The 14162-nt window shown below is 36.1% G+C and overlaps 1 protein-coding gene across 3 annotated transcripts in view; it reads right to left on the bottom strand.

Moving 5' to 3' along the window:
• LOC114332125 (protein Gawky) overlaps positions 1-14162 on the bottom strand; it is a 202073-nt gene that overhangs the window by 18211 nt on the left and 169700 nt on the right. For all 3 annotated transcript variants that reach the window (XM_050646833.1, XM_050646831.1, XM_050646834.1), the window contains exon 15: positions 10688-10807. In XM_050646833.1, coding sequence (XP_050502790.1) covers positions 10688-10807 — 120 coding nt within the window. The remainder of the gene's footprint in view (positions 1-10687; positions 10808-14162) is intronic.

Here is a 14162-nt window from a genome sequence, read left to right as displayed (position 1 = left end):
ATTTTACCGGCAATAAAAGAAGTAATAACTACTGTGCTCCATAAACCAGCGGCAGATATTATCCGAAAAATTCCTTTGAGCAATAGTTCCTTGCAAAGACGAATTGATGAGATGGCTGAAAACATTGAAGAGTCGTTGTGCAATATCCGAAAAATTCCTTTGAGCAATAGTTCCTTGCAAAGACGAATTGATGAGATGGCTGAAAACATTGAAGAGTCGTTGTGCAATCATCTGAAGACTTCTAAATTCTCAATTCAGTTAGATGAGTCCACTTTACCAACTGGTGAAGCATTGTTGCTGTCATACGTGAGGTTTATTAAAAATGATAAAATATGTCAAGAACTATTATTTGCCAGAAATTTAGAGACCGATACAAAAGGAGAGACCATATTTAATACACTGGAAAAATTTTGTGATGAGAAAGAAATTCCACTGAAGAATATTATATCAGCTGCTACGGATGGCGCTCCGGCTATGACAGGACGTCACAAAGGCTTCATAGCGTACTTAAAAAATAAAATTCCAGATGTGCTCGCTGTACATTGCGTCGTTCATAGACAACATTTGGTTGCGAGAAATTTGAGTGAGCGTCTCTCTCAATCACTGCAATATATCATCACAGCAGTCAATAAAATCCGAAACAGCTCTTTAATAATAATAATAATAATAATAATAATATCGTCTTTATTATTTCTTCAATATAGAAATGTACATTTTTATATAAAACATAATATATTATTTTCAGAAATAAAGGGCGAAGTTCATTTTCTGAAATGTCGCCATTTACAGAAAATGTTCTTCCACTTAACCCGAAAAAGAAAAAAAAAACTTATCTATATAGTGCCATTATAAAAACAACAATAATTTCGTTTCATTTACCAATTTATTCGAGCTCGAGCATTATGTTCGTCCAGAACCAAAATTATGATTGAGAAATAAACAAATAGTCTCTAGATTTGGATTTAAACTGCCCAATGTTTAATACTTTTATTGTTGATGGTAATGAATTATACAAATGACATACCTGATACCTAAAAGACCTTCTAAATATCTCTGTTTTAAATTTCGGTATTGCCAGCAAACCTTTATATCTAATATTTAAGTTGTGTATGTCCGTTCGATACGTGATTTTACGATGAAGATAAGACGGTTTTTTTGTTAGAATTATTTTATGATAAAGACAGACTGTATGATGTACCCTTCTATTTTCCATATTCAGCCACTCAATTTCCTTAATTTTATGTGAAACTCTTTGTCTTCTGCGAATGCCAAATATGAGTCTTAGACAGGAATTTTGAACTTTTTGAATTTTATTCTTGTAGTGAGTGGTTAAATTAGGACCGTAAAGAGCGTCAGCATAATTAAAATTTGAAAGTACAAGAGATTCACACAAAATTTTCTTAACATTAAATGGTAGAAAATGTCGATTACCGTATATAATCTTAATTGAAGCGTAGGCACGCTGTATCAATTTATTTATATGTTTTTCGAATCTTAACTCTGAATCCATTAATACACCCAAATTCTTTGCCACATCAACAACATCAAGAATTGAATCCTGAATTTGGATTTGGATTGATGGTAAAACTAATTCCCTTTGATTTTTTGGCCCAAATATTAATATTGTAGCGTGATTAGTGTAATTACTTCTAATTACAATAAAACTAGCGGTTCGTAATTTATATACGACTTTATTTATATAAGTTACAGACGAATTTATCTTATACACTAAACTTATTCACAAAATATGCCCGTATTTATACCCAGTTGTTATTCTGGAACAATCGACTCCCATCTCGAGCTATCGGCTTGTTCCGCCTACGTGACGTACCTTCCAGAATTCTCCGGCGAGGCCTAGCACATCCGATTACGTCATTCTCGAGGTGTTTACTGTTATACGGGGATCGGCCAAGATTTCTCTTCCGCTACACTGCTCCCCTCTTAAGATCTGAGCGTCTCGATCAGCAACTCTAAATGAAGGCCCAGGATGGCGGAATCTACACGACTCTCCAGCTCTGCATACACCCTTCAAGAAGAAATAACAGTCTACTGTCTTTGAAGGGTACGACATCTTCGGGTTCATGCAACACACAGTGATTTGTACACCAGTTCCTCTGAAGACCACTTCAAGCATGCTTCTCACAATCTTCCAATCCAGATTTTCTACTGCATGGCCTATTTTTGGTAAAGCCAAATTTTTGATGTCATAATTACACACGATTTTCTTCAAATTAGTTAGAGCACGCCATATGTTCTCGTAGCTTGGCGTGTCCGTATAAGACTTTCTGGTCACCATATACAGCAAAGATCGAGGACCATCTTCCAATCGCAGTACTCTTCCAATTTTAGGCTGCTGATTTCTTAACTCGTCCAGGCGGCCGAACTTTCTATTGAATACGGACGATATTCCTTTAGTCATCTCGAGGTCTTGGGCAACACAGTGGGCCAGAGAGACGTTTTCTGGAACACCAAACAGATCTTGCTGAACTTCTGTGGTCACGCCGAATCTAGCACTCTTTCTCGCTGCGTAATTTGACATAAATTGATTAAAACTTGGCTGTGCGACATCTTTCATCTCCTGTTGGAGGACTCGTGCTTCTTCTGTTTCATTTGAGCCAGCATATGGTGCAAGACGATTTATGTGAATAACTTTTGGTTTACCGTTTGGCAACTTCTTAATTCTATATATTACGTCATTTATTTTCTTCTTAACTTCATATGGACCTTCCCATTGTCTTTGCAGTTTAGGACATAAGCCTCGACGACGTTGCGGATTATAAAGCCAGACAAGATCACCTACTTCGAAGCTTTCATTCTTGCATCGAGAATCATATTGATCTTTCATTCTGTCACTGGCTATCTGGATGTGTTGTCGGGCAAGTTCATGAATGGTGTTCATTCGTAATTTCAGGCGGTCAACGTAGTCTTCGCCTGCAACATGTTCCTCGGAAGGTCCGCAGCCAAACTCTAGGTCGCAGGGCAACCGAACTTCACGACCCAACATCAGGCAGGTTGGTGTTTGACCTGTAGTTTCATTTACGGCCGAGCGGTAGGCCATCAGGAATAAATGAATGTGTTGGTCCCAATCTCGCTGATGTTCAGATACAACTTTGGACAAGTGTTTACCCATCGTTCGGTTCATCCTCTCGACCATCCCATCTGATTGAGGATGCAGGGGTGTTGTTCTGGTCTTATTGGCACCAATCAATTTACAAACATTTTGGAAAAGAGCTGACTCAAAGTTTCGCCCTTGGTCGGAGTGGATCTCCAAGGGAACACCAAATCGGCTAAAGAATTCTTTAACAAGTACCTCTGCAACGGTAGCAGCTTCTTGATTTGGTAATGCATAGGCCTCAGTCCATTTTGTAAAATAATCCATGGCTACCAGGATGTATTTATTTCCAGCATCGGTTTCTGGAAATGGACCTGCAATGTCGATAGCTACTCTTTCCATAGGACTTCCAACATTGTACTGTCTCATGGGTGCTCTCTTTTTACCAACCGGACCATTACCGGATGCACACGGTTCACATTTTCGGCACCATCTTCTTACATCATCTTTACAGTTCACCCAATAGAACCGTTCTCGAACCTTTTGCAGAGTCTTCGTAATACCAAAGTGTCCACCTGATGTACCGTCATGCAACTGACGCAATACTTCTGACACTTTACTTTTAGGTACAATTAACTGAAGCTTAGATTCTGTACCATCATCGTTCTCAAAGGTTCTGTACAGAAGATCATCTTTTAGTACCAGGCAATTCCATTGGCTCCAGTAGGCCTTGACTTCCGGACTACATGCACTAATGTTTTGCCAACTAGGTCTCTCACCTCGACGCATCCAATCCAATACTCTTTTTATACACGGATCGTCTTCTTGGGCTTCTTGTAACTGTTGTCGCTGCCATTGCTCATTAACGACGGTAGTTCGTCTCACAGGACAAAGCTGTTCATCTACTTTAAGCCGGTGATTACAACTTTCACTGCATGGCCGTATCGAGGAAGCATCTGTATTTGAACCAACTCTTCCAGCCCTCTTCATGCGTCTCTTCGGCATCGTGTCACGAATCACCCTCCGTACCATTTCCACCAAACGTTCATCTTTTCTCTTATCGCCTTTTTCCACGGTTATTACTCGATTGTTTCGTGAAGCTTGGCTAGCTGCTTCGTGTTCCAAGGCAATAGCAAGTGCTTCATCTAAAACTTTCGGTCTTGCTAGTCGTAAAGCTTTCTGTAGTTCACTATCTTTCAGACCATTGACAAAGGTATCTACCGCAATTTCTTCTAAAACGCTGTCTGGCACCTCCGGATAAGCCAACCGCACCACACGAGCCACATCTGCTTCAAATTCTTGCAGATTCTCACTTGCTCGTTGACTTCTATTTCTCAGTTGTGCTTTGTATACTTGTTGTAGATGGGCATCTCCATAGCGTTTTTCTAGACGAGTGAACAAGGTCTGGTAACATTTTTCTTGACCCTTAGGAATTGATCTTAATATATCTGCAGCATCACCTCGCAAAGCAGCAGTCAAGGAAACAGCCTTTTCTTGTTCGGTCCAATGGTTGGCGGTCGCAATAGCTTCAAACTGTCTAAGATATATGGACCAAGAGGACTTTCCATCAAATGGTGGTAATTTGAATCTTATATTATGCGACGTTTCGTCTCTCGGTAGTTCATCTTTCACTAAAGGATCTAACGTTGCTGCATTAACTGATGGTTGTACTTTTGTATCGGTTATCATGCTCTCTAGTTGTTTGATCTTTTCTTCTACGGTCTCTACACTTTTCTGCATCTTATCGAATGTTCTAGAAACTTCTTCAAATTTCTCGTCATTCTGTCTACAAACGTCTTTAATTACTTGAGAAACACTTTCAAATTTCTCGTCGCTTTTTCTACTAACTTCTTCAAGTTTCTCGTTGTTCTTTATAGAAGTTTCATCGATCTTTTGAGAAATGGTTTCGAAATTCGATAAGATCGCTTGTTCTGCTGATTGGAAGTGGAACGTCTTTGGGTCATCTCCATTCTTCTTGAGGACTTCCTCGAGTCGTGATTGTAGGACTATCTTGAGCCCACTGCTGTCCACGTCCCGTTCCTCTAGCTGTTCACGGAGCTGTTTTACTGTAAGTTCTTGTAGCAACATCTTTGGTCGGCACACACGTACTTTCCAAAAGTCTTTTAAAAGTCTTTCCGAATACCGAACAATCAACGCACTTTAACTATTCCCGACGAATAGAGTCCAAAAGTCTTTTAAAGTCTTTCCGAATACCGAACAATTAACGCACTCCGGTTATTCCCGACGAATAAAGTTCAAAAGTCTTTTAAAGTCTTTCTGAATACCGAACAATTAACGCACTCCGGTTATTCCCGACGAATAAAGTTCAAAAGTCTTTTAAAGTCTCTCTGTAATTCACTTATTTATATCGCACTAAGTTAACCGAACACCGACACCAACTGTAGCGTGATTAGTGTAATTACTTCTAATTACAATAAAACTAGCGGTTCGTAATTTATATACGACTTTATTTATATAAGTTACAGACGAATTTATCTTATACACTAAACTTATTCACAAAATATGCCCGTATTTATACCCAGTTGTTATTCTGGAACAATCGACTCCCATCTCGAGCTATCGGCTTGTTCCGCCTACGTGACGTACCTTCCAGAATTTTCCGGCGAGGCCTAGCACATCCGATTACGTCATTCTCGAGGTGTTTACTGTTATACGGGGATCGGCCAAGATTTCTCTTCCGCTACAATATGTTTGATTTACTGGAATTGATGCATAGGCAATGGTTTAAAGCAGCTTCTACAAATCTTTTTAAATCGGCATTAATCAGATCATTAGCGTTTTTTAAATTTTCGATTGGGAAACTGTAGTAGAGCTGAGTGTCATCAGCATATAAATGAGCTTGGCATGACTGAAGCTTAGAGAGAAGATTAGAAGTATATAGAGAAAATAATAAAGTACCCAATATTGAGCCTTGTGGAACTCCTGAATTAATATTCAAAGAGTTTGAATTTTGACCTTCTATATTAACATGCTGTTGTCGCCCTTCCAAATAGCTTATTATAAGTAACAACGCATCATAGGAAAATCCTAAATACTTTAAAATGCTTATCATTAATTCATGGTTAATAGTGTCAAAAGCTCTGCTAAAATCTAATAAAATCAATATAGTACATTTTCTGTCATCTATAGCCGTAAGTATGTCATCGACAATATGCAAAAGTGCAGTTGTGCAACTAAAGCCTTTGCGAAATCCAGATTGAACATCAGGTAAAAGAGAAAATTTTTGTATATATTCCTTTATTTGAATTTCCATAGCTCTTTCAATACTTTGGATAAAGTAGGTAAAATACTGATACCTCGCAAGTCTTTCATTTCTTTTGGATTTTGTTTCTTCGGCAATACCCTCACAACTGCCCTCTTCCACATCGCCGGACAGACACTCTCTGTTAAACAATAATTTATAATATGTGTAATGTAAGGTACGATATGAGGACAACAAAGTTTAATTAATTTAATATTTATACCATCACACCCTCTCGCATTCGTTTTTATATCTGATATGGTCTTAAAAACAAACAAGTCATTAATTTCCTTAAATTTAAAGTTTTCATTGAGTAATCTATTATTATTATAAAAATTTAAAAGATGTTGGGGTGGTTTTTTATTAGGAACAGATTTTATAAAAAAATTATTTAGATCGTTAGGCTTTTTTAAATCCTCTGGAATATTTTTATTTTTATCGGGAAGAAATTTATTCAACTTTAGTGTCTTCCACATTTCTTTTGATGAATTATTATTGAATTGATGTATAAAGTATGCCTTTTTTTCTCTCTCAATAGCCCGATTAGTAAAGTTACGCATTTGTCTATAAAAATCTAAATGTCTCTGTAATCTAGTCCTTTTAAATTTGCTTAAAGCTTTGTCCCTCTCGTTCATCATAATTTTGATGACATATGTCATCCATGGTGCTCTGGCTTTAGTGACTCTAGAGGTAACTATGGGAATATGTCTATCAAATAAATTATTTAAGCAATTAACTAAGTACGATATTTTTGCATCAATATTTTCCTGGTCATATATTCTGAAAAATGAAGTATTAAACAAATCAGCCTGAAAGGATTCTTGATTAAAATTTTTAAAGCTTCTATATGTACACATTTTAGATTGTTGCGATGTACCACCTACATTTACCTTACAATAAACAATAGAGTGATCTGAGATGTTATGATGTATGACACCCCCCTCCACTGCAGCTCCTTTTTGTACTATTACATAATCTAGAAGTGTTGCAGATGTAGCAGTGACTCTAGTAGGAACGTCTATCAATTGACAATAATTCAGTGATTCTAAAATTGAATAAAAATTCTTAACACTACTATTGTCATAGTCAAACAAGTCTAAATTAAAATCACCCATACAAATTATTTCATCTACAGTTGGTCCAATATCAATTAGACTATTTTCAAACTCATCCAGAAAAGAATTTAAATTTTTTTCATGAGGTCTATATATTACACCTATTCCAAATGTTTTTTTATGAACCGTAATTTTAATCCATAACTGTTCCCAGATATAATCCTGCCTACTTATAAGTGGTTCACAACGCAATCCATCTCCAACATATATACATATTCCTCTACCTCTGCAATTTCTATCCGCCCGGTATAATTTATAATTATTAAAATTTAATTGGTCATCAACAATACTATATTTCAACCATGTTTCACATATTAAAAGAATATCTAAAGAATTATCCGAAACTATTTGTTTAATATTTTGCAATGAAGGTACTAATGATCTTGCATTACAGCAACCTACTTTAAACATTTTGTTTTATTTTAAACAATTTGAATGCTCGAGTTCGAAATTAAAACAATACCAAAACAAACGATATCTAACTTAAACAAAAAATTGTAGTTCTTGTAGTTTTTTGTTCCACCTAGATAAAAATCTAGTAACGGGAACAACTCAATTGGTCAAATGCTGCAAATATAATCCTTAACATTGTTATGCTCGTAAAAGATAAAAATAACAAACATCATGATTCTATCTGTTAATTTCAAAAGCCATTAAATAGAGAATAATAATAATACATTATATACTAAGTAAGTAGTTTAGCGACATCCTCCAGTGAGCTGATTCTTCTACCATTTTGTTGACCATTCAGTTTGACGTAAACTTGACCATAATTTGTCCAAACCACACCTGAACCATTAATTTTTTTCACTGCCTCCGTTACAATATTTAGCTGCTCTCTCGTTAAATCCTCTCGAATTATTATATTTGTAGACTTCAGTGACCTTTTATTTTTGTAAACAACATTTTTATAATAATTTGAGGAAAATTTCACCAAAACTGGTCTACTTTTGTGGGTTTCTTTCTTGTTCAGTCGATAGCAGAACTCTATACTTCTTTCATCTAATTCCAGATGCATTGTAGTTGTAAATATAGCAAGCATAGTTTTAGACAAATTTTCAGGACCCGATGGTTCAGGAACTCCATAAATTCTAAGGTTGGTGCTTCTCCCCATTTGTTCCTGTTTCTTTTGGTGATTAACAAGAGATTTGATTGTCTCTTCCTGCTGCTGAAGTTTTCTAACAATACTTTGATTTTCTTCTTCGAGTTTGGCAATTTTTTCGTTATATTTCTCTTCGATAATCCCAGTTATAGTTTCGGTAAGCTTGAGGATAAACTCATCTGCTGTGCATAATTTAACAACAAGGTCTTTAACTACTGAGTGCAATTCATCCTCTCCCTTACCAGCTCTTTAAATGACCGATTATTTAATCAGCTTTGTGTTGCTAATGATGAAGATTTCAACCGATTGCTATTTCACACAGAAGTACGTTGGTTATCAAGAGGTAACTGTCTGACTCGATTTTACAATCTGTTTGAGTCTGTGATAGAGTTATTGGAAAACAAATACAAAGAATTGCACGACAACCTCATCACTTCAAAGAATGATATTGCGTACTTGACAGACCTATATAAATTATTTAATGATGTCAATCTCCAACTTCAAGGTGACGACTCGAATTTGATTAAAACAAAAAATGTCATTGCTGCTTTTGTAGCTAAACTGCTCTTATACAAGAATAATATCGGCAGACGTGAGTTTAACAATTTCCCTAATTTGTCAGCAGTATCCTTCAACAACGACGACTTGCTTGTTTACTGCCAACATTTGGAGAACCTCCACAGGAATTTCACAGAACGATTCCAGGACATTTTAAACTTGGAAATACCGGACTGGGTGTTGGATCCTTTTTCAAATGTCAACACAGCAGGATCACCCCAGCTGGAAGAAGAACTCATAGAACTGACAACGAACGAGGAAATAAAAATAAAATTCAAAAATGGATACCAAGAATTTTGGCTACAAAGGCTAATCCCGCAATTGTACCCTGGATTGTGGTCCATCGTTCAACTATTTTTGATAGCATTCCCATCATCGTATTTGTGTGAACGTGGATTTAGTGCTGTGACAACGTTGCTAACTAAAAAGAGAAATCGGTTGCAGATTACCAAACGCGGTGACTTACGGCTGTTTTTGAGTAAATTCGAGCCTGATATTAACAAACTTGTTAAAAATCATCAGATTCATCCTTCACATTAGATTAGTTTTAAAATTCAAATTGAAATGTTTGTTTTAATAACATGAATAAAAGTTTTTCTAATATTACAAAATGGTGTTTTAAATTACTCTCATCAGAAAGTCTCATTTTCACATGACACGCATAATTTAATTATTAAAATAATGACTGCGATTGTGATTCTTAAGATGTAGTAAAGTAAAAAAAAATGGGGGGCGCTAGAAAATAATTAATTTTCGATGTGGGCGGCAGACAAAATAAGTTTGAGAACCTATGATCTAGCACCCTTGGTCGCACAGCATTTTTTTTTCCTCCTCGATTGTCATTCTGTGCAAACCTGTGCAAACTCTGTTTTTTTTTTAATTGCTGTGCATGCTTTTTCATTATTATCCTATTCAAAATGTTTAAAGTGTTCATAAAGAAAACTTTATATACTGTAATTTTTTCATTTCTCATCGAAAAGTGGTAAGCTATATTTTCGCTTCTATGACTCCCTTCTTTCTTATATTATTATTTTGGCTTAACCGGCATTACATTGTTAACTACAAAATCTCGCTGCCTATTTAAATCACCAAGACCCCAGTAGTTATTTAACAGTTCTTCTCTTTCTGTATCACTAAATTTTTCCGAACATTTAATTTAGCAACGGCCAGTGCAAGTAGCTTTCATACACCATTTTGAGTTAGTAGCTGACAACAGTTCTACCGATCAAGTTTTATTATGCACTAACTCAAAGTGATGCGGTATGAAACTACGACGTTGTAAAAAATATTCAATTCTGCATGTTGACAAGTCAAAATTTTTACAATTGGGTTGGAATTTTGAGATGGTGTAATTTGAAACTGATAAATAAACATATTTTAAACATTTCCTCATACTTATCTCAATATTGAAAAATTTTGATTTGGTGCAGTCTGATACTGATGTATCGATATGATCTGAATATCTTTACTATTATACTGTGAGAATAGGTAAATATTAATTTCCAAATGTATATACATAAACATCATTTCTTTATTGAGAAATTAAAAATAATCAACCTTTTCAAAAAGCAAAAAATATGTCAGTATGTTTTACTTACTTTGATAGCTTCCTCACGGGATGAATATTTGGCAAGTGCAAAGCCTTGGTGTAAGTATAGATGGAAACTTAAGAGAGGACCATGTTGTAAACATAATGTGCGTAATGTAGAACCGTCAATCTGAAATAAAAAAGTAAAACAAAAGTAATTTTAAATAACCATTGTTCAGTACAAAATGTATTTTTTCAGCAAAAATGAAATTTACGAATTAAAAACAGTTAGGGCCGGTTGTTCGAACGCTAATCAAGAAGTTGATTATAATTATTAAGTCCCCTTAACAACCATCAAATAACAACACCTCTCATTCGTACGTCAATCAGTTGATTGTAATCAATTATGTTAATTATCATTAGGATAATTAACATAATTGATTGATTAATTAATTATTAATTAATATAACAATTATGAACATAATTATTGATTAATAAATCTCATAATTGTAATCAATTATGTTTTCAGCAACCCAAACAAAGTTGACATTGACAGTTGGTGACAGTAATTAAATATTTGATAATGATCAGTTAATTCCATTTTTGATTAGCGTTCGAACAACCCGCCCTTAGTTTTTTATATTAACAGGCTCTCCATCTACGATTTTTTTATTTAGTTTTCTGTGAATTGAACTCACTGTTTATCATTTATTGTGTTTATCATAACTTGTGATACAAAGATGTATCTTTATTTTTTTCTGATTGTTATTAGTTTTTGCTTAGTGTCTTCTTACTATACATTAAATCCCATTGTTTCTGACTGTACAACTTTCTTCCAATTTGTTCGGCCTTCCATTAACCTAGGGTCAAAAAGAATTATTCATTTTTCGGAGATCTGCTTGGATGTTATCTCTCCATCGCATTCTGGGACGTCCGAGTGGTCTTTTGCCTGTAGGAATCTCCTCCCATACCAGTTTTACAAGTCTCTCGTTATGAAGTCTGAGCACGTGGCTTGCCCATCTTAGTCAGTGTCATTTAATTTCTTGGACAATATCGGTATCGCTGTAGAGTGCTTTTAATTCGATGTTGGTTCTGATGCTATTATACTGGTTTGTGTTAAGAGGAAACAGTAGCGATCAACAGGTAGCGAAAACGCGTTCCAAGATTTCGGCTGTAATTTTGAATATTTTTTCGAGATATTTGGCACACGTATTCGTAATATAATAAAGAATGGCGGTACAGAGCCCAATTTGAAAAATATATTAATATGTGGAAATTACTCTGTAATTAAATACAATATTAAGAAAACGAGCCTGTACCGCCATTAAGAAGAACAAAAAAATACACTTTCTTCAAATAAACTTTTTTATCCGATGCCTAGATTTTGTGTCATTTTGGAACTACAGTGGAACCCCGATAAGTCGGCCCCCGATAACCCGGAAGTCCGGCTAACCCGGACCGATTTTCATCAGACAAACATTTCAACAATAAAAATATACTATCGGTTGTAAGATAATTAGGATGGAATTCCCCAGATTATTTTGTGCTTGATATCGGCCCAGTCTCTTAATCTGGGGAATTCCATCCGAATTATCTTGCAAGGGATAGTATGTAATATAATATTTGAGAGATAATGTGTATTTGTGTAATTTGAACTATGTATGCGATAGTAAAAATGACTCATGGCTTATTGTCTCGGATTTATCGGAAACAACAGGCACCTGTTATTCCTTTATTTATTTCAAATTGAGTTTATCTAAGTATACCGTATTTTATTAATGTTTACCATATTCTCCGGCTAACCCGGATTTTCGATAACCCGGATCGGCCGCGGTCCGGATTAATCCGAGTTATCGAGGTTCCACTGTACTAAAATTTTTTATTTCACTAGTAGTTCCAAAATGACACAAAATCCAGGCATCCGATAAAAAAGTTTATTTGAAGAAAATGTATTTTTTTGTTCTTCTTGATGGCGGTACAGGCTCGTTTTTTTAATATTGTATTTAATTACAGAGTAATTTCCACATATTAATATATTTTTCAAATTGGGCTCTGTACCGCCATTCTTTATTATATTACGAATACGTGTGCCAAATATCTCGAAAAAATATTCAAAATTACAACCGCAATCTTGGAACGCGTTTTGGCTACCTGTTGATCGCTACTGTATCACCTTAATATCGTAGTGAGGTCCGAAAATGTTTCTAAATATTTTTGTTCCATTGTTCTATTGTCTTCTAAATAAGATGGTTTTTAATCTCACTGTAGTGACTCTAAAGGCAGAATCGCATTAGGGTCGATTCTCACTATACCTCCCGTTTACTTTCCATATCCGTGGCATTCCGTTTCCATAAAATATTATTAAATACAAATCATATAGTACGAGGGTCGTTTTTTTTTTCAACCTCAGTTTGTCCATAAAAAATTCCCGTGAAGTGTTTCGCCATTGCGGTGCGCAGTGGGCGACAGCGCATCTCGTCCGCTACACTCTACATTAATCCCGACTTCCAGGCATCAGTCTGTACTGTGCTACACACGAAACAACATGGCCGCGACAATTAGTTCTCCCGCCAAGTGTGAATTACGCGCTGTCATTCGCTTTCATTTGACACATCAAGGATGTGTCAAATGAAACTTGTGGAAATTCCATTGCCAACGATGTTAAAGTGAAGCGACGGTTGTTTCTCACCGCTTCATCAACACGTTAAACAAGCTCATCTGTAACGATAGAATTGCGACCTTGACCCCCTTCGTCATGCACATCATTTCGTCCTTCTTTGAATTTTCGGCACCATTCACACAACTCCATCACTCATAAACCCTTCTCCGTACACTTGACACATCCTTCGATGAATTGCAGCTGCACTATTGCCTTCTGCCTGCAAAAAGCGAATGACAGCGCGTAATTCACACTTGGCGGGAGAACTAATTGTCGCGGCCATGTTGTTTCGTGTGTAGCACAGTACAGACTGATGCCTGAAAGTCGGGATTAATGTAGAGTGTAGTGGGGGAGATGCGCTGTCGCCCACTGCGCACCGCAATGGCGAAACGCTTCACGGGAATTTTTTATGGACAAACAGAGGTTGAAAAAAAAACGACCCTCGTATATGCCCACTTTCCGTCCCGTTTACCTACTATTCCCGAAGCTTTGCGTTCAATATCGGCCACGTCTCGGGTACCTTATGGATAGTGTGAATATTTCTATTACCTCGCGGTTCAGTCACGTATTTTTTCTGCGACAAGGTGTGACTTGTCGGGTAGGGTATGGATAGGGGGAATAGGTACATAGCGGTTATGGATAGGGGGAATACATGTTGAGATAAATTTGGACGACAAAAAATTTATAGATCTTGTCTGGCATGACTTTTTAATTTTGAAAATAAAAAATACAGTGATAATACATTTAAAGACGGCAATATTTTGGCCGGCTGTTGCCAAAGAATTAAAATATGTTCTTCATCCAATATCTTCTTATTCCTCTTTATAAGCAATTCTGCTTGTTCATTGGCGGATTGATAACCTCTATTTAAGATTGTCACTCCATC

This window comes from Diabrotica virgifera, chromosome 3 (assembly GCF_917563875.1).
Source record: "Diabrotica virgifera virgifera chromosome 3, PGI_DIABVI_V3a".
Lineage (NCBI taxonomy): Eukaryota > Metazoa > Arthropoda > Insecta > Coleoptera > Chrysomelidae > Diabrotica > Diabrotica virgifera.
This window is presented reverse-complemented; position numbering and strand designations above follow the sequence as displayed.